The following is a 20264-nucleotide window of genomic DNA, read 5'->3' on the forward strand; positions in this document are numbered from 1 at the left end:
AGAGGACCTGTTACTACAGACGTTCCCTACAGAGGACCTGTTACTACAGACATTCCCTACAGAGGACCTATTACTACAGATGTTCCCTACAGAGGACCTGTTACTAAAGACGTTCCCTACAGAGGACCTGTTACTACAGACATTCCCTACAGAGGACCTGTTACTACAGACGCTCCATACAGAGGACCTGTTACTACAGACGTTCCCTACAGAGGACCTGTTACTACAGACATTCCCTACACAGGACCTGTTACTACAGACGTTCCCTGTTACTATGGCACCTGCCTGTTACTATTGGCATGCCATAAGACCTGTTGTTATGGCAACTGTTACCATAGACATGTGTGGGCACTCAGGCATGCCTGAGGCATGTCAGCACCGCCCTCATAGCACACATGGAGAACGTGATTCGTCCATTTCCGCTACTTTTCCCACTGTATTATCCTCGTCCTTCCTGCGCTTTCTCCTTATAAACTGCCCAGAAGGCTCAGCGCTTGTCAACGAAATCCAACACTAGTCAAATTTGCCCTTCTTCAAGATGGCCCCCGGTCCTTCTTAACGTACTGCGTCTGCGCTCCGCTTCCGTACTATTGGCACCGTACCTTTTCTAACTATAAGAAACAACTAGTTTGCCCTTTTCCAACATGGCCGCTTGCCGTTGCTCCTCCATTACAGTAGTTCTCTCTAGCTACGCCCGCCAAATTTACATAGGGCTCCGCCTCCTCCGCCGGCACGCCTACCTCCTCCCCTCAGGTGCTGATTCTGTAGCGGCTTCCTCCGTCATGTGACAGATCGTGTCTGCTCCGCCCCCTTTTTTCCAGTCTCTCTCCATCTCCAGCCAATGAGGAGAGTCCGGGTTCGAGTGCGCGAGACCAGGGTGCGCGTGAACGCGCCCGCTCCCAAATCCTGTCAGGTGCGGCCTCGGGAGAGGTGAGGGCCCGGAGAGCGCGTGCAGGGGCCCCCGGAAATCACAGCTGGAGGGGGGGAGGAGCTGCTGACCTGACCTCACCTGTGTGGGACTGTCACCGGTCCCAGAGGCCTGCAGGAACCGGCTACGTCCCAGGGGGACACCGAGCTCCGCATCCAAAGTCCTGCAGGGACTGTGAGAAGGACTGACCCGGGTGTAGTCCTGGAGGAAGTGTTGGGGACCCCTGTAAAGTCTTGTTGGGGTTCCTAGTCCTGGAGAGTCCCTGTATACAGAGGCTGGGAGGGACCTTCACAGGGACTGAAGACCCCGGAGGAATAGGGAACCCTGCTGTCCTCCATAGGACTGAGCGCTGCTATTCTTCATAAAGGGTCTCCGAGGGTCCCTGACTTGTAATGGACGGTCCCAGTCGTCTACACTGAGTCCCGCTTTACCGTCACCAGAGGTCCCTAAGGTGCCGGGACTGGAGAGCAGAGAGGAGCCATCGCTGGGTGTGACTTACATGGACCGGGACCAGTGCTGAGCGCTCACACTTAGGACTCCGCACATCCCAGGACTGTGTCAGGGACCGGAAAAGTGTCTTCATGGCCCCTAACCACCACTGACGGAGGAGAATTTGTTCAAGGACTGGAAATCAGTTCTGTTCTGGGACTGGGAGAAGGACTCGCGCCTGATTTAACTCTCCAGGGACTGTCACAGGTCCTATATACCAAGTCCTTGAGGGACTGTCACAGGTCCTATATATTGAATCCAAGAGGGACTGTCGCTGGTTCTATATACCAAGTCCTAGAGGGACTGTCACAGGTCCTATATATTGAATCCAAGAGGGACTGTTGCAGGTCCTATATACCAAGTCCTAGAGGGACTGTCACAGGTCCTATATATTGAATCCTAGAGGGACTCTCTCAGATTCTTTATTTTGAGTCCTACAGGATCGGTCACAGGTTCTACACACCAAGTCCCAGAGTCCCAATATACTGAGTTCTGGAAGGACTTTCACGGGTGATATACCCAGTCCTAGGAGGACTGTCACAGGCCCTATATCCTGAGTCCAAAGGAACTGTCACAGGACCGGTACACTGAGTCCTAGAGGAACTTTCACCAGATCTACATACCAAGTCCTAGGCCCTAAGTACTACGTCCTAAAGGGACCATCAGAAGCCATATTGGTCCTCCTCCACCTTTCCACCTCAGAGGACATGAAAGCTGAACACTCCAAATCCTCTGAGTGACTGCCGGCTGTCTCTCCTTTGAGTCCCACAGTCCAGGACACCGGGGGACTCTCAGCTGCCATTGTGACCCCATTTGGCCTATTTGGATTTACAGATCTGCCGGTGTGTGACCGCACTTCACAACGCACGCCGGCTCAGAGAGGGGTCCCTGCAGTGGAGTTGTGTAGCTGTGTGTGGTGTTGGTGTTGGCTGTGGTTGCTGGACTGTGTAGTTGCAGGGTTGTGTAGTTTCAGAGCTGTGCGGGGTTCTGTAGTTGCAGGGCCGTGCAGTTGCGGGGTTGTGTAGTTGCGGGGTTGTGTAGTTGCAGGGCCGTGCAGTTGCGGGGTTGTGTAGTTGCAGGGTTGTGTAGTTGCAGGGCTGTGCAGTTGCAGGGTTGTGTAGTTGCAGGTCTGTAGGTGCAGGGTTGTGTAGCTGGGTGCTGCTGTGTGTGTGTGTGTGTGTGTGTGTGTGTGTGTGTGTGTGTGTGTGTGTCTCCCTCCTGTTGGTTGTGTAGGTGTGGGGCTGTGTAGTTACAGGTGTGGGGCTGTGTGTGTCCCTCCTGTTGGTTGTGTAGGTGTCAGGTGGTGTAACTGGGGCCCAGTGTGTGTGTGTGGGTTTGCGTAGCCGGGGTCTGTCGCGTGTGTGTGGGCAGTGGGTGTGTGGATGACAGGCGGTGACGGTGTGTGGGTGCCCAGTGTTTGTGTGTGATTCCTACAGCTGACTCCTGTGTGTGTTGTGAAGGCTGTGGGTGTTCGCAGGTTGTGTGTGTGTTGTGGGTGTCGCAGGTTGTGTGTGTGTTGTTCAGGTTGTGTGTCTCCTGCAGCATGTGAGTCACTGCGGTGTGTGTTGCAGGGTTGATGGGGGAGCTGCAGTGTGTGTAGCAGTAATGCAATCACTCCCCTCCTCCCCCGTCTCTGCATAGAACACATCGCTGTACGGGAAGCAGTTTTGTGCGTTGTTGGGGTTTTTTTATTTTTCTGTCATTCTCAGATCGTTGTGTGTCTGTGGCTGTGCGCAGTCCATGTGACCCCCCCCCCCCCCCCCCCGAGCAGCGTGCGTTGTGCTGTGACCGCACACCTTTTGGCGTCACCCCCAGCACGCAGGAAGGATGGCCTCGGATCCACCAGCCCGGAGCCTGGATGACATCGACCTGTCAGCTCTGCGGGTGAGAAGGGGGGTTCTGGGCTCCTATGGAAGTTTTGTGTATATTGTGCTTCTACTTTTCTATGTCGGTCATTGTGGCTGTAGCGGAGTAGGTGACCGTTTTTGGGAAGGGGGGTGGCAGTGCTGAGGTCCCAATCGCAGCTCGGAGCTGCTGTGACACGGATCTGTCCGATCCACAATACATTATCCCCAACTAAGATGGGTGACCCAGGCTGCAGGACCTGAAGCTGAACTCCGCAACAAGCAGATATTCATTCATCCATTGTGTGTATTCTTCCTGAATCTTCCCTGTGTGCAGGACCACTCACTTCTGCTCTCTCTCCCTGTGCAGAGTGACCGGTCTTGTCTCCACCCCCTTTCCTGTAGCTTTCTGCAGGCAGCCTGTAGTGGGTGGAGCTGTGGGACCCCTCCCATAGCTCTGCTCTCTTGTGCAGGGTGACTGGTCTTGTCTCCACCCCTACCTGTAGTTTTCTGCAGACAGCCTGTAGTGGGTGGAGCTCTGCCCTCTCTCCTTGTACAGGGTTAAGGGTCTTGTCTCCTCCCCCTTTTCTGTAGTTTTCTGCAGGCAGCCTGTAGTGGGTGGAGCTATGGGACCCCTCCCATAGCTCTGCTTTCTTGTGCAGTGACCGGTCTTGTCTCCAACCCCACCTGTAGTTTTCTGTAGGCAGCCTGTAGTGGGTGGAGCTCTGCCCTCTCTCCTTGTACAGGGTTAAGGGTCTTGTCTCCTCCCCCTTTTCTGTAGTTTTCTGCAGGCAGCCTGTAGTGGGTGGAGCTGTGAGACCCCTCCCATAGCTCTGCTTTTTTGTACAGCACAGGTATCTGGCATTGTAAAGGCAATTGATGCACACAGTGTGCCTGCAGCTATATTTAAATAGGTTGTGGTGTTCAGATTTAAAGCAGAATGATGTTTGGATTACGCACAGTCTGTTATTAACTATTGCCTTTGATTTTTTTTTCTCAACAAAATCCTATTGTCAGCTTTTTCATCCATTGTTTATAGTTCAGTGCTGCTGATCTTCTGTAGCCTCTTTGCAGTCGCTTCCTGCCTACACATACTGTGGTGATGGCTGCAGGGCATTTCTCAGGACGGGTTTCCTGATGGTGACTACAGTGGACCGTGCCTGTATTATGTGTGTTGAAGCAGGCAGTTGTAGTCTCCATCAGAAGCCCGGGTGATAGGACAAGAATGCAGTTGGTAGCTGGAGCAGAGGGTTGTCGTCCTATGACAGGAAGGGCCCGTAGAAAGCCCTTTTCCGGCGGGAAGGGCCTGTACAAATCCCTTTAATGGCGGGAAGGGCCTGTACAAATCCCTTTAATGGCGGGAAGGGCCTGTACAAAGCGCTTTAGGGTGGGAAGGGCCCGTAGAAAGCCCTTTTCCGGCGGGAAGGGCCCGTAGAAAGCCCTTTTCCGGCGGGAAGGGCCCGTAGAAAGCCCTTTTTCGGCGGGAAGGGCCCGTAGAAAGCCCTTTTCCGGCGGGAAGGGCCCGTAGAAAGCCCTTTTTTGGCGGGAAGGGCCCGTAGAAAGCCCTTTTTCGGCGGGAAGGGCCCGTAGAAAGCCCTTTTTCGGCGGGAAGGGCCCGTAGAAAGCCCTTTTTCGGCGGGAAGGGCCCGTAGAAAGCCCTTTTCCGGCGGGAAGGGCCCGTAGAAAGCCCTTTTCCGGCGGGAAGGGCCCGTAGAAAGCCCTTTTCCGGCGGGAAGGGCCCGTAGAAAGCCCTTTTCCGGCGGGAAGGGCCCGTAGAAAGCCCTTTTCCGGCGGGAAGGGCCCGTAGAAAGCCCTTTTCCGGCGGGAAGGGCCCGTAGAAAGCCCTTTTCCGGCGGGAAGGGCCCGTAGAAAGCCCTTTTCCGGCGGGAAGGGCCCGTAGAAAGCCCTTTTCCGGCGGGAAGGGCCCGTAGAAAGCCCTTTTCCGGCGGGAAGGGCCCGTACAAATCCCTTTTCCGGCGGGAAGGGCCCGTACAAATCCCTTTAATGGCGGGAAGGGCCCGTAGAAAGCCCTTTTCCGGCGGGAAGGGCCCGTAGAAAGCCCTTTTCCGGCGGGAAGGGCCTTTACATTCTATGTATTAAGATAAAAAGCCTTCTGTGTGCAGCAGCCCCCGTAATACTTACCTGAGCCCCATCTCTATCTAGCAATGTCCACAAGTGCTTCGGTCGTCTGGGACTCTCCCTCTTGATTGGCTCAGACACAACAGTGGCGCTATTGGCTTCCACTGCTGTCAGTCAAACTCAGGAGAGAGAGGGGACGGGGCCGAACCTCAGCTCCGTGTCTGAATGGATACACTGAGCTGCAGCTCAGCTTGGGTGCCCCCATTGCAAGCTGCTTGCTGTGGAGGCATTCAACTGGAGGGAGGGGCCAGGACTCGAGAAGAGGAGGACCCGGGCTGCTCTGTGCAAAACCAACTTCACAGAGCAGGTAAGTATAACATGATTGTTCTCTTTTTGTTTTTCTATTAAAAAAAAACTTTACAATCACTTTAAAGAGGCAGTAAACTCCCCCCCCCCCCCCCCCCCAGGTGGTTTATGCCATAATGTAATAGTGTGCACATCATATTAGTACATTATGACAGACTTGCCTGTCAAAAGGTGCCCTCCAGCACTATGGGGGATCGATCCAGCTGGCCCCCGACGCTTCCATCTTCTCCCGGTCTTCCTACTGGGTCTTGTGCCTTTGGCCCTTTGATAGGCCTGGCCGCGAGGACGTAACCGTGAATGCGTTCAGGAGCCACATCGCCACGGTATAGATCGGGGGCCATAAATGTGCGCTGCGCAGTGTACATGACAACTGACAGGCAGGAGGAAGCATTTATGGCAGAAGAGAGCGATAGGGTCTCTTCAAGAGTGAATGTGTTATTTACGTGCAAAAGAAGTGCCCTCATTTCGGGAAAGTTCATAAACTATTGTAGATCTAAACTCAATCACTGAAACCTCACATAAGCTGTAACTTGTCAGTGTCATTCTAAAGTATATTTTCAGTGTTTTTTCTTTTTTTTTTTTATTATCTCTGGTGATCCTACCATGAATGCTGAAGGTAAAATTACTTTATATTTTTGCTTTCCCTGGTTTCCTCTCCTTCCCTCAACAGCATGCTGATGACTTTTTTTCTTTTTTTTCTTTTTATTTTATTAACCGGTTGCCGACTGCGCACAGTATATTTACTGCGGCAGTTGGCCCCAGCCAGGCAGAGTGACGTAGGTCTACGTCGCTCGCCTGTCACTCCTTCTAGAGCCAATGGCGGGCGGGCGCGCGCCCGCCTCGGCTCGTTCACGGAGGAGTGCGGGAGTGTGACTAGCGGACCCGATGTCCGCCAGTCACACTACGATCGCCGGTACAGCGGGAGAAAGACAGAGCGGCTTATGTAAACAAGCCGCCTGTCAGTTCTCCCTGTGTAAAAGTGAAGATCAGACAGTTCTACTATGTAGAACTGTTGATCTTTGTTTTTACACTAGTAGACCTGTCCCTGCACAGTTAGAATCACGCCCCTAGGACACACTTAACCCCTCCCTCTCCAATACTGTTAACCCCTTCCCTGCCAGTGTCATTTTTGCAGTAACAGTGCATATATATAGCACTGATTACTGCAGTAATGTCACTGGTACCCACAAAAGTGTCAAAAATGTCAGTCAAGGGTCCGATCTGTCCGCCGCAATGTTGCAGTACCGCAAAAAAAATCGCAGATCGCCGCCATTACTCGTTAAAAAAAAAAAAACACCAAAAATGACAAAAATCTTTCCCTTTGTTAGTAAACGCGATAACTTTTGCGCAAACCAATCAAAATACGCTTTTTGCGATTTTTTTTTTTTTTTTTTTTTTTTTTTTTTTTTTTTTTTTTTTTTTACCAAACATAGGTAGCGTAAAACAAATTGGCCGAAAATGTTAAAAAATTTTGATTTTTACATTTTTTTTGGGGGGAATTTCATATAAAAAAAAGTGAAAAATATTGTTGTTTTTGCAAAAATTACGCTCTTTTTTTGTTTATAGCGCGTGATCAAAAAATTGCACAGGTGATCAAATACCACCAAAAGAAAGCTCTGTTTGTGGGAAAAAAAGGATGTGAAATACGTTTAGGTACAGCGTCGCACGACTGCGCAATTGTCCGTTAAAGTCACGCAGTAAAAAATCGCAAAAAACCCCCTGGTCTTTTAGCAGCCAAATCCTCCGGTGGTAAAGTGGTTAAGGGGTTGTTAAGGCAGTGTACACAATCACTGCCAGCCCCTCTGCTAGGATAACGTGTAGTATATACTGCATGCCATATTTTAAAATTCATCTTCTAAATACTTTATTTATTCTCCCCGATCAGAGGTCATGTGACTGCCCGTTGCGCTTTCCCTCGATGTATACACTACAGGGGGAGGGGCCGAGCTCTCCCTCGGACGTCTGCCGGGCAGTCACGTGACCTCCCTTTGTTGTGTTTAACATCAGAGGAAAAGGAGCGACGGGCGGTCACGTGACCGCTGATCGGGGAGCATAATTTTAAAAAAACGGCATGCAGTATATACTACGTTATCCTAGCAGTGGGGCTGGCAGTGGTTGTGAACTGTAACGTTTGCACTGCTCAGAACGGTGCTACAAGGGGAGAGGAGGGGCAGCTCACACACTGAGTTGATGGGCAGGTAAGGGAGGGTGGAGATGATGAAGACATGTAAACTGACCACGGTGTCAGGGCTTAGTAGCCATGATTAACCGTGGTCAGTTTACAGAGGGGAGGGCAGAAACTGGCAGGGTCAGCCAGGTTTTGTTTGTTACAGGGGGCCAAATTACACAGCACATGTTACAGAATCTAAAATAAGGTATGTCATGAAAACAGGTTTTACAGAATCTAAGATAAGGGAACAAGATCTTTCTTTTATTTTTTTGGTAACAAACGCTTCAAATAAAGTTTTTCTGTTTTCATTACATACCAGTACATTTATTTTAGATTCTATAACATTATCATTTGGTCCCTGTGTTTTTCTGTGCAATGCAGGTAGATCATGGTTGGTGGGAGGAGACTGCAGGGTACATGGCTTTCTGAAAACTCCTTTCAAGGGCCCGCAGGCCTAATGCAAAGAGGTGGGCTGGGTCTTGGGAGGAGTTGTGCAAATATCAACATTCCTAGATAGGTGGATGCCAGTCTGGAGGAGTGGATGTTCCTAGGCAGGATGTATTTGCATGCAGACCACTTTAGGTAACGCCCACATGTGACACACCTCCCAACTTTTTCACATGGGAACGAGGGACACCTATTAGCAAATGTATGTAGGCATAGGACACACCCTCCTGCCATGCCCCGTTAAAAGAGAATTATACAAAAAAAATTGATTAAACCCACAAAAGCCTTTTTTTTTTTTTTTTTTTTTAACACTACTATTTCTTTGCATTGGCTGTAGAAATTTACAAATGCAGCAATTTAGAATTCGGATGAGACTGGGATACGCTTTTCTAAAGATAAAAAGTGCATTTTATATACAACTATATAGATCAGACCAAAATGAGGAGGAAAGAGGGATAATCGAATCAGGGACAGTCCCTCAAAATCAGTGACAGTTGGGAGCTATGCATGTGATACCGAGCTTCCATGATTGAAAGAACTGAAATGTAACAAGTGACCGGGTCGGGGCCAGGAACAGTCAGGCGAGCAGCGGTTCTCAACTCCGGTCCTCAGGACCCACTGACATGGATGAGTGAGTTTGGGGTGGAGGAACTTGACTGACCATCAGAGTCCTGACCTCAACCCAATAGAACACCTTTGGGATGAATTAGAGCGGAGACTGTGAGCCAGGCCTCCTCGTCTACATCCGTGTTCAGTGGTCCTCAACCCTGGTCCTCGGGGGCACACTAACAGGCCAGATTTTAGGTATTACCTTGGGGAGATGCAGACTAAGGCCCCTTTCACACTGTAGAGTCCGGCGGTGGACTCCGCCGATCCCCCGCTGATCAGGCTGATGGCAGCTCTGTCTCCGCGCTGTGAGGTCCCCGCTGTTCTCTATGTGGGAATCGGATGAGAAAGGACCGTCTGTCCATTCTCATCCAATCCCATCTGTTCCGATCCGCTGGACGGATGGAAAATAGGGTTTCCATCCGTCCAGATTTGACAAGTCGGATCGGATGTCAGTGGACATTTCTCCGCTGACAACCGATGCCCCATAGAGATGCATGGGGTATCCGTTCAGATCCGCCAAAAAAAAAACCAGACAGGAGAATCTGAACGGTCCGCCAGTGTGAAAGGGGTGTTAGAATACTGCAATCACTGAGCAGCAAATTATATCACCTGTGATGTATTTTAGTTGTCTGGCAAACCTGGCCTGTTAGTGGGTCCTGAGGACTGGAGTTGAGAACCACTGGGCTAGAGGATGCTGGGTGTCCTCCAGCCAGGAAGTGAGGTGGGGCTCTCTGCACACTGTGAGAAGCTGACAGTGCAGAGGGGAGAAGAGACTGCAGAGACCAGGTATTGCAACATGGAAGGAACCTGCTGTAAAAGCAGAATTTGGTAGGAAAAAAGGTACTTTTTTTTTTAAGACCTAAATGAGCATTTAATCCTTCCAGTGCAGTGACGGCCCCATTCCACTGTGAGAGAAACAAGTTTTGTTTTCTCCGGAATTCAGCCTTAAACCCAAAAGCCAGCAGCCAATACATTAGGACAGTGGTCCTCAACCCTGGCCTACAGGGCCCACTAACAGGCCAGGTTTGCAAGATATAATTTGCTGCTGAGTGATTGCAGTATTCTAGTCTGCATCTCCCCAAGGTAATACTTAAAACCTGGCCCTGTAGGCCAGGGTTGAGGATCATTGCATTAGGATATACGTTGGAGGACACTAATCTGGTTTCCGTATTGTGGTGTATAATGCTGTGGTACGTTGTGGCATTGGATTGATGCTCATTTGGTATTACCAATTGTTTGCCTAGAAAATGTTCCCTGCATCGGCCTGAACTGTTGACACAAGTCAGGCTGTGTACAATAAAAATTCTGACCCTCCAAAGCTGACATTCTTTAGAGCAGGCATTGCCCCCCCCCCCCATCTTCCCTCTCCTGTAACCTTATTTTCTATTCTCAGATAACAGAAGTGAAAGCCAATGTTGAATTTTACTGCTATAACAGGTCCTCTTCAATAAAGGGTTCCGTAGTCAGAACCCACCTGACCGAGCCCACCAGGAAGCAGTCACTGTACTGGGCCAATCATCTGAAGCCGTGGCATTACCCTCCCTGCATCCACACCTATACAATGCGTGTATACATGAGGCTGAAGGACGGGCATGTTTCAGCCGCTTGTGATTGGCCCAGCATGGTGACCGCTTCCTGGCGGGCTCCTCGCTCAGGTGGGTTCAGAGTAGATCCAAGCAAGCCTGAGCTTGTTCCTTTTCTTCAAGTATCAACCTGTTGTTTGTTCAGAGGCACAGCACTGCTGTATAGAGAGTAAGGCCCCTTTCACACGGGCTTTCCGATCCGGTCCGCCTGTCAGTTTTTTAGGCGGACCTGATTGGATGCTCCATGCAGCCCTCTGGAGCAGCGGATGTCAGCGGAGACATGTTTGCTGACACCCGCTGCTATCCGATCCGATCCTGTCTATGAAATCCGGACGGATGGAAACCCTATTTTACATCCGTCTGGAGGATTGGATGAAAACAGGCGGTCTGTTATCATCCAATCTCCCATAGAGGAGAGCGGGACTCTGACCGCTCCGTCTCTGCACAGAGAGCGGAGACGGAGCCGTCATCCGCCTGCTCAGCCGGGATCGGGGGATCGATCCCCGCTGAGCAAAACCGCCCGTGTGAAAGGGGCCTAGATGTTGTAGCAGCTGCAGGTCTGTCAGCTGGCTTTCCTCCTTTACCGTCTCTTAAGGTGGAACTAAACCCTCCTGTCCTTTACAGCTGAGGAAGCAGCCATCTTAGCCTCTGTTTTATCTGCGCTTGCCATGGTGCTCCACTTTTGATAAGTTATGACGTTTGATGGCTTGACAGTTCAGCTGAGAGCACAAGCAACTGTGAGGGTTATCATTCACGGCATGCCTTCAATGAAACCATTTTGAGAAATGGTTGCATTGATGGGGTTAGTTCTGCTTTAATTGAGAAACATTGTCACCTACCCATTCAGGGCAGCATAAGGCCACCTTCTCCCACTGACAAGGAACAGCCACACACTGGATGGGTTTTGCCCCATGCTTTGTAAACTCTAAAGCTGCCTTTCCCACCCTGACCCCTCCTAATTACTATATCTACAGCTCAGGGGACATTGGCCTTAGCACTAAATTGTGATATAAGTTGGGAATGTGGTGTATTTGGTGTCCTTGACATCCAGGGCTGTATTATGCAAGTAAATGATTTTCAGTGATAAATAATAATGCAATGAAAAAAAAATAAAAAAAAGAATAATCAAAGGTCAGAGAAGAAATGCAGACAGTGCAGAGTACAGTGTTCCATCACATTGGTGGTTGGACAAACCAATGTATAATGTACTGTCTTTTGCTGGAGGTCAGTGGAGAAGGGCCTTCATAGATTGGTGACCGGTGGTGAAGGGCCCTCTTTGACTGACAGCCCGGCGGGGAAGGGCCCTCTTAGACTGGCGGCCCGGCGGGGGAAGGGCCCTCTTAGACTGGCGGCCCGGCGGGGGAAGGGCCCTCTTAGACTGGCGGCCCGGCGGGGGAAGGGCCCTCTTAGACTGGCGGCCCGGCGGGGGAAGGGCCCTCTTAGACTGGCGGCCCGGCGGGGGAAGGGCCCTCTTAGACTGGCGGCCCGGCGGGGGGGAAGGGCCCTCTTTGACTGGTGGCCCGGCGGGGGGAAGGGCCCTCTTAGACTGGCGGCCCGGCGGGGGGAAGGGCCCTCTTAGACTGGCGGCCCGGCGGGGAAGGGCCCTCTTAGACTGGCGGCCCGGCGGGGAAGGGCCCTCTTAGACTGGCGGCCCGGCGGGGAAGGGCCCTCTTAGACTGGCGGCCCGGCGGGGGGGAAGGGCCCTCTTAGACTGGCGGCCCGGCGGGGGAAGGGCCCTCTTAGACTGGCGGCCCGGCGGGGGAAGGGCCCTCTTAGACTGGCGGCCCGGCGGGGGAAGGGCCCTCTTAGACTGGCGGCCCGGCGGGGGAAGGGCCCTCTTAGACTGGCGGCCCGGCGGGGGAAGGGCCCTCTTAGACTGGCGGCCCGGCGGGGGAAGGGCCCTCTTAGACTGGCGGCCCGGCGGGGGAAGGGCCCTCTTAGACTGGCGGCCCGGCGGGGAAGGGCCCTCTTAGACTGGCGGCCCGGCGGGGGGGAAGGGCCCTCTTTGACTGGCGGCCCGGCGGGGGAAGGGCCCTCTTAGACTGGCGGCCCGACGGGGAAGGGCCCTCTTAGACTGGTGGCCCGGCGGGGAAGGGCCCGCTTAGATTGATCCCTTTTTATATTTGTGGTCATTGGGCGAATCGGTGAGAGAAGAATCATGTTACTCTGGTGGACAGTGGTAGGACTGCTCCCTATAGATAGCTAAAAAGCCCATTGGTGTTGATGGTTGCTTATCTGAGAGTCAGAAATTTCTTGTTGCCCAAAGACCCCGAACAACCTCAGGATTTGACCCCTGGTTGTAAAAAGGCTGCTCTAAGACTCCAGTGCTAGAAAATCCCAGGAAGTTGGCCGTCTCAGATGTTGCAACCTCGGTGTCTAGCACAAACCATAATTCCCCGGTCAGACCTGCTCAGATCACATGTCTTCCCCTTTCTGATGTCTGGTCCAACTACACGTCATCCTCTGTACTGAGTTGCAGCATCATGTTTTGCTGTTTGGCTCACTCCTAATTTATTATGTAAGAAAACAGAGGAAGGAGTAGAAGAACCTGCTGTATGGGGGATGTTTGTTACTGAAGAGAGATCTGACAGATTTATTTTTGTTTGGGGGATATCTAGGGTGTCTTCACACCAGGATGCCTATGGAGATGTGCAGTGTGTATTGATGTGTTGCTGAAATTTGTGACCGATCTCTTTCTATTGATTTGATCAGGTCTCCATGACAACAAAACCAAAAGTGAAGGATGCATTTTTTTATTTTTTTGCATTGCAATATTGGGAACTAATTCTAGAGAAGACCGGCTTTTGCCTGCATTGAACAAAGTATTGTCTTTGTGTCAGTGGGTTCTCTTTTCTTTTTTTAAAAAAAAAATAACAAACATGTCAGAGCCCATTCACACTGCCGCGACTTGTCAGCCTGACAAGTCGCGGTCGGTCGCGGTCCATTGATTAGCACAGGACCCGTTCTAATAGGAGCGACACAAGTCGCTCCGACTTAGAAAAAGGATCCTGTACTACTTTTGGGCGACCTCGGAGCGACTTGCATAGACTTCCATTATGTTGCGGTGCACGCGACTTCACAGGTCGCCCCCCGAAGTCGTGTCGCCTCAGTGTGAACCGGCTCTCATACTTACCTGCTCTGTGCAGTTGGTTTTGCAGAGAGCAGCTCCGATCCTCCTCTTCTTGGATCTCCCGCTGGCTCCTGGCCCCTCCCTCTTGCTGAGTGCCCCCCAGAGCAAGCAGCATGAAATGGCTGTTTTGCGTCTGAGCCGCTGTTCTGAGTGTCCATTCATGCACAGAGCTGCCCGCTCTCGCTCCAAATTTGGAGCCAATGGCTTCCACTGCTGTCTTAGCCAATGAGGAAGGAGAGTCCTAGGAGAGCTGAGGTTCTCATGCGCATCGCTGGATCGTGATGGGGCTCAGGTAAGTATTGGGGGGGGTGGCTGACCTTCGGCTCTAAAAAGCAGTACTGGGGGGTGATCCCTGTAGATGCAGGCATCACTCCGGTACAACCACCTGAAGCAACATAGGCAAGTTTTTGACCGATAATTCCAAGAAAAGTGAATATCGGCCCCACCGATAATCGATCAATCCCTAATCCTGGCACTATATAGTTGTTGGTAGATTTAAAGAATGTCTCACCATCAGATTATAACATGTTTGGAGAGCTGTAGAGCAGGGATGGACCATTCCCATTCACCAAAGTAACTTTGGTGACCTGGTCATTGAGCATGGTGTAGATAAGAGAGGGGGTCACAATCCCCCCCCCCCCCCCCAATTCCCAGAGCTTTAGCACAGGAGCAGCAGCCGGAAGCTTATAATTAGACTGGATTGGACTACAAAAGCCCTGGCAGGCAGATCTGCGTTCCTCAGGTTTCTCACAATGAATGGAGATCGGCCTCCTCCATTGAGTTAAACCAACAAAAACCGCAACCACCCAATTTATAACTAGCTTGTAGAGTACAGTGCGGCTAGTGGAGGTAAGTTCAGTAACAATCGACACATGTCTAATTGTATATCACCTTCCTGCTCAGCCTATAGCTGATTGACCGCTGAGTAGGACTTTCCTACTTTGGAGTGGACGTCATATGATGTCAGAGGGTGCCACGCAGAGGCGTGATCTGTCACCGTCTGTGCCCGAAGACTGATCACTATACCGACCCGCTGCCATTACCATGTGATCGCTGTGACCAGTCACAGCAGATCACATGACAGTTGTAAACAATGGATGGCTTCCTTTCACGCTATCCATTGTATACAGTTGTGTTGCTAGCTGTGATTTGGTCACAGTGATCACATGGTACAGTGAGGGCCAATCACAGCACATCTGTACTATATGATTAGCTTTGACCAATCACAGCTAATCACAACATAAGACACCGAATGGATTGGTTTCATTCAGTACAAATGGTTGCTAATACGTTGAAATTCATTGATATAAGCAATCATAACGTGTAAAAAAAAAAAAAAAAAAAAATCCTGATCACTTTATTGGGGTAGTACAGTGTTACTATGGTAACACACTATTGCGCTGGTCACAGTGTTTTTAAATAATAAAAATAAATAAATATATATGTGTGTATGTCACAAAAGTAAGTACACCCCTCACATTTTATGCACACTATCACCAGTCAGTGTCACTGATCACCACCACACAAATGATGATAACTCTGTACTGCGCTGGTGACCGTATGTAAAAGGAAAACAAAATTGTAAATACATTTTTTTTTATTTTTTTTTTTTTTTATTTTCCAAAAAATTGTGACAAAAAATTACAACTTCAAAAAAACTTGCAATGCTTTTTACTAAATACCTTTTGGACTGTTTACCGTCCAAAAAAGGGATTGTTTGGGGGTTATTTGTACTGTTTTGGCATTTTTGGGCCTCAAGAAATGAGACCGTCAGTACATCAGGATGGATGGATTAATTGATTTTCTGATCTGTGCTATAGTTTGTGGACTCTATAACTTTCCTACAGACTAAATAATATACACTGATTTGGGGTATTTTCACCAAGGTAATGTAGAAATATACATTGCGGCCTACATTTTAGGCCCCTTTCACACTTGTGCGACTTCAAAGTCGCTCGATTTTGCCGCGACTTTTTGCCGCGACTTTTTTGCCATGATTTTGACTGGGCTTGAATCTCCTTGGCCTCAAAATCGTACCAAAGTAGTGCAGGGACTATAAAGTCGGTGCGACTTCAAGTCGCACTGATATAACTGGGGCTCATTGAAAATAATGGAAAACGACTTGTCGTGCGATTTTTGCGGTCCAAAATCGCAGGATAAGTCGCACTAGTGTGAAAGGGGCCTCATGAAGAAAGGTTATTTATTTGCAACATTGTATAACGGAAACAAAGAAAAACTTTTTTTTTTTTTCAAAATTTTTGGTCTTTTTTTTGTTTATTAAAAATTAAAAAAAATCCCCAGTGGTGATCAAATACCACAGAAGGAAAGTTCTATTTGTGTTTCGAAAAATGGTAAAAATTTTGTTTAGGTGCAGTATTGCATGACCGCGAAATTTTAATTCAAAGCGTGACAGCGCTGAAAGCTGAAAATTGGCCTGGGCAGGAAGGGGGGTAAAGGGTGGGTGGTGGGGGGGGGGGGGGGGAACGTGTCCGGTATTGAAGTGGTTAATACATCTGAGATTCCATTCAAATAGCAGGTCAGGATGAAATTGTGAGGGCTTCAAATGAAATTAGTTGACCCAATAATGACAGGAATGAACGTTCTGAGAATATTTTCCATAAGAACCATTGTAGGAAATGCTACTACTAGTGTTTGGTCAGCTTAAAGTGGAACTTTAGGCTATAGAATTAAAATAGGCAGATAAGGGGTCATAGAGAGGGTGAATGTCCCCTAACGGGGGCACAGACAGCAATTCAACCTGACAGGGCTTCTAATCCCTCTCCACTCTATCCAAAACCAAAAAAATATATATTTTTTTAGTTATACTTTAACACCGATTTTTTAATTGCATAGCAAAAGTCCACAGCACAGAGTCCCTCCTGTCATCCTGATGGTCCTCTTTTGACGTGGTTACCAAGTTAGGATGCGCTCTTGGGCAGGAACATGACATTTGCTGAAGGACGTGGTTTTGTTGCTGGCTTTACTAACATTGATTGGATGCAGGAGTAGAGCTGCACGATTCTGGATAAAGAGAAAATCACAATTTTTTTGTTTTTGTTTTTGCTTCAAATAAAGATCACGATTCTGAAGAAACTTTTTATTTTAAAGATTTACAACCCCTGAACATCAGATTATCAAACAAGATGGCAAAAAAATAATGTAATGTGTAAAGAAATAAAATAATTACTATTCATTTATATTTATATTAGGGTCTTTTTTTTTTTTTTTTCGTACTCGCCAATACCAATAACCTATACTTACTGCAACTTTTTTGTTTACACTTCAGCTGTCAGCAATTGTACAAAACATTGATAAAATAATATTTTGTAAAATAACTTATTTAAATTTTGCGCTTTTTTTTCAATGTGAAGATATGTTAAAGGTGTAAAAATATGAATGAACAAAGCAAACAAAAAAAAAAAAGTTTTAGGCCCCTTTCACACTTATGCGACGCGATTTTGCGGCGCGATTTTGACGCAATTTTGAAAGCTATGGCTCAAAACGCAATCAAATCGTGGCAAAGTAGTGCAGGAACTACTTTGAAGTCGGTGCGACTTCAAAACGCACTCGTTTGAATGGGGCTCATTGAAAATAATAGAAAACTACTTGTCATGCGATTTTGCAGGACAAGTCGCACTAGTGTGAAAGGGGCCTTAACCACTTGCCGACCGCCGCACGCCAATCTACATCGGCGGTCAGCCCCTCACAGGCAAAGTGACGTAGGGCTACGTCACTAGCTTGTGAGGGTCTAGGGAGCGAGCGCGCGCCGCCGGAGGCGCGCTCCCGCGTGGTCACGGACCCCCCCCCCGCGCGTGTGACCGGCGGACCCGATGTCCGCCGGCCACTCTGCGATCGGCGGGGGAGAGGGAGAAAGTCAGGCAGCTTGTGTAAACAAACTGCCTGTCATTCTCCCCTCTGTATGAGAGCTGATCATATGGATCTACTATGTAGATCCGTTGATGACTCTGCATACAGCTGAAGCCACAGCCAATCACAGTTAGAATCACGCCCCCAGGGGGAAACACACAGCCCCTCCCTCTCAAATAAAGTTAACCCCTTCACTACCAGTGTATTTTTACAGTAACAGTGCATATATATAGCACTGATTACTGTAGAAATGTCACTGGTAACCCCAAAGGGTCAAAAATGTCAGTCAAGGGTCCGATCTGTCCGCCCCAATGTCGCAGTACCGCAAAAAAAATCGCAGATCGCCACCATTACGCGTTAAAAAAAAAAAACAACAAAAATGACAAAAATCTTTCCCTTAGTCAGTAAATGCAATAACTTTTGCGCAAACCAATCAAAATACGCTTTTTGCGATTTTTTTTTTACCAAACATAGGTAGCATAAAACAAATTTGCCGAAAATGTTAAATTTTGATTTTTACATTTTTTTGGGGGGAATTTCATATAAAAAAATGTGAAAAATATTGTTATTTTTGCAAAATTGACGCTCTTTTTTTGTTTATAGCGCATGATCAAAAAATCGCACAGGTGATCAAATACCACCAAAAGAAAGCTCTGTTTGTGGGGAAAAAAAGGACGTCAAATTCGTTTAGGTACAGCGTCGCACGACCGCGCAATTGTCCGTTAAAGTCACGCAGTGCCGAATCGCAAAATACCCCCTGGTCGTTTAGCAGCCAAATCCTCCGGGGCTTAAGTGGTTAATAATAGAAGTAAAGCTCCATACAAAAAATTTCGATAATGACCGTTCATCCGATATTATCCGATCAGACGAACACAAACGTTTTTCTTGTATACCAGATTGGATGAGTTTTGTTTAAACACTTCAGCTTTGGAAGGTTTCACTCCCTTAATGACCAGGCAATTTTTTGATACGGCACTGCATTACTTTAACTGACAATTGGGCGGTCGTGCGATGCTCTACACAAAATAGTTTTCCTTTTCTTTCCCCCACAAATAGAGCTTTCTTTTGGTGGTATTTGATCACCTCGTCGGTTTTTATTATTTTCACTATAAACAAAAAAACTGACAATGTTTTGAAAAAAAAAAAAAAAAATATATAATATATATTTTTTTTTAACTTTCTGCTATAAAACACACTAAAAAAAAAAAAAAAATTTAAAAAGTCTGATCAGTTTTGGCCACTTTTGTATTCTGCTACATATTTTTGGTTAAAAAAAAAAAGAAAATCCCAAAAAGAGCATATTGATTGGCTTGTGCAAGTTATAGCATTTACAAACTATGGGATAGATTTATCGACTTTTTTTTATTTTTATGTTTTTTTTATTCATGGCCGCGATCAGCGATTTTTAGCAGGACTGCGATATTGCGGCAGACAAATCTGACGCTTAGTGACACTTTTTTTGAGGACCACAGACACCAATACAGTGATCAGTGCTAAAAATATGCACTGTGACTGTACTAATGACACTGGCAGGGAAGGGGTTAACATCAGGGGCGATCAAGGGGTTAAGTGTGCTCCTAGGGAGTGATTTCTACTGTGGGGGGATGGACTGACTGCAGGAAGAGAGATCTGTGTTCCTGATTAGTAGGAACACAAGATCTCTCTCTTCCAGTCTGACAGAATGGTGGTCTGCCTTGTTTACATAGGCAGAGACCGCCTTTGTCATTTTTCTGGACGATCGTGGGTGGTTGGCGGCCATTGCAGCCACTGGACCCGCTGATTGGCTTCTGCTGTGTCCAATCACAGCGCACGCCCCCTTAAGCCCATCTACAAAATCGCGTACAGGTGCGTCATTTTGTGCTTAAGGAGCTCCCTGCCGTAGTAAATGGTACGTGTGGGGCGTTATTTAAGTGGTTAATCAGCACAGTTGTCCGAAAATGTAACATATGACATTACTTCCGATTTTATCATTCTGTCGTATGAGAATTTTCGTAATTTTCTTCAACTCTTCATGTTTGATATGCGACTAGTAAACAAAAAAAACGGAATGATCTGTCGTCTGATTTTCAAATCATGTGCGGGGCTTAAAAAAAAAAAAAGGTAAGCAGGAAAAATATAATTAAATGGAGGAGAATAAGGAGTTAAGGCTGATTAGTGTAAATTAAGGGGTTAAACAGAAGAACAATTTAATAACCCCAAAAAAATAAAAATATATTTTTTTTTTACTTGACAAGGTTGCTTCAAACTGACTTCATTTGTAGACCAAAGTACATCCCTTTGATCTGTAAATGAATAAACAGGACAGATAAGAAGATACAATGTTTCTTTTTATCTGTCTCTTTCAGTGCTGAGCAATGTTGTTGATAAACATTGCCAGCTGCTTGTGTGTGTGTGTGTGTGTGTGTATTTTTTTTTTTTGGGACAACTGTGAGCAGGGAACTGCTCTGCACTTTTTACATGAATCGTGGAAATGCTGGATTAGGATCGTGTGGGGGGTTGAATTGAGATTGCGATCTTTTAATGATCCACTTCAGCTTTGGAAGGTTTTACTCCCTTAATGACCAGGCAATTTTTTGGGATACGGCACTGCGTTATTTTAACTGACAATTGGGCGGTCGTGCAATGCTGTACACAAATAAATAAAATTGTTGTCCTTTTTTCTCCCCACAAATAGAGCTTTCTTTTGGTGGTAGTTGATCACCTCTGCGGTTTTTATTATTTGTACTATAAACAAAAAAATCTGACAATGTTT

General features: G+C 48.0%; 1 protein-coding gene across 7 annotated transcripts in view; it reads left to right on the top strand.

Annotated features, from left to right (window-relative positions):
- The first annotated feature begins 2895 nt into the window (after window positions 1–2895).
- MINK1 (misshapen like kinase 1) overlaps window positions 2896–20264 on the top strand; it is a 249643-nt gene continuing 232274 nt past the window's right edge. For 5 of the 7 annotated variants that reach the window (XM_082253310.1, XM_082253312.1, XM_082253313.1 and 2 more), the window contains exon 1: window positions 2896–3301. In XM_082253310.1, coding sequence (XP_082109436.1) covers window positions 3245–3301 — 57 coding nt within the window. In that variant the 5' untranslated portion in view covers window positions 2896–3244. The remainder of the gene's footprint in view (window positions 3302–20264) is intronic. The other 2 variants (XM_082253315.1, XM_082253316.1) reach the window with 1 other exon arrangement.

The sequence above is a fragment of the Pelophylax lessonae genome (genome assembly GCF_965119305.1).
Source record: "Pelophylax lessonae genome assembly, chromosome: 4".
NCBI lineage: Eukaryota > Metazoa > Chordata > Amphibia > Anura > Ranidae > Pelophylax > Pelophylax lessonae.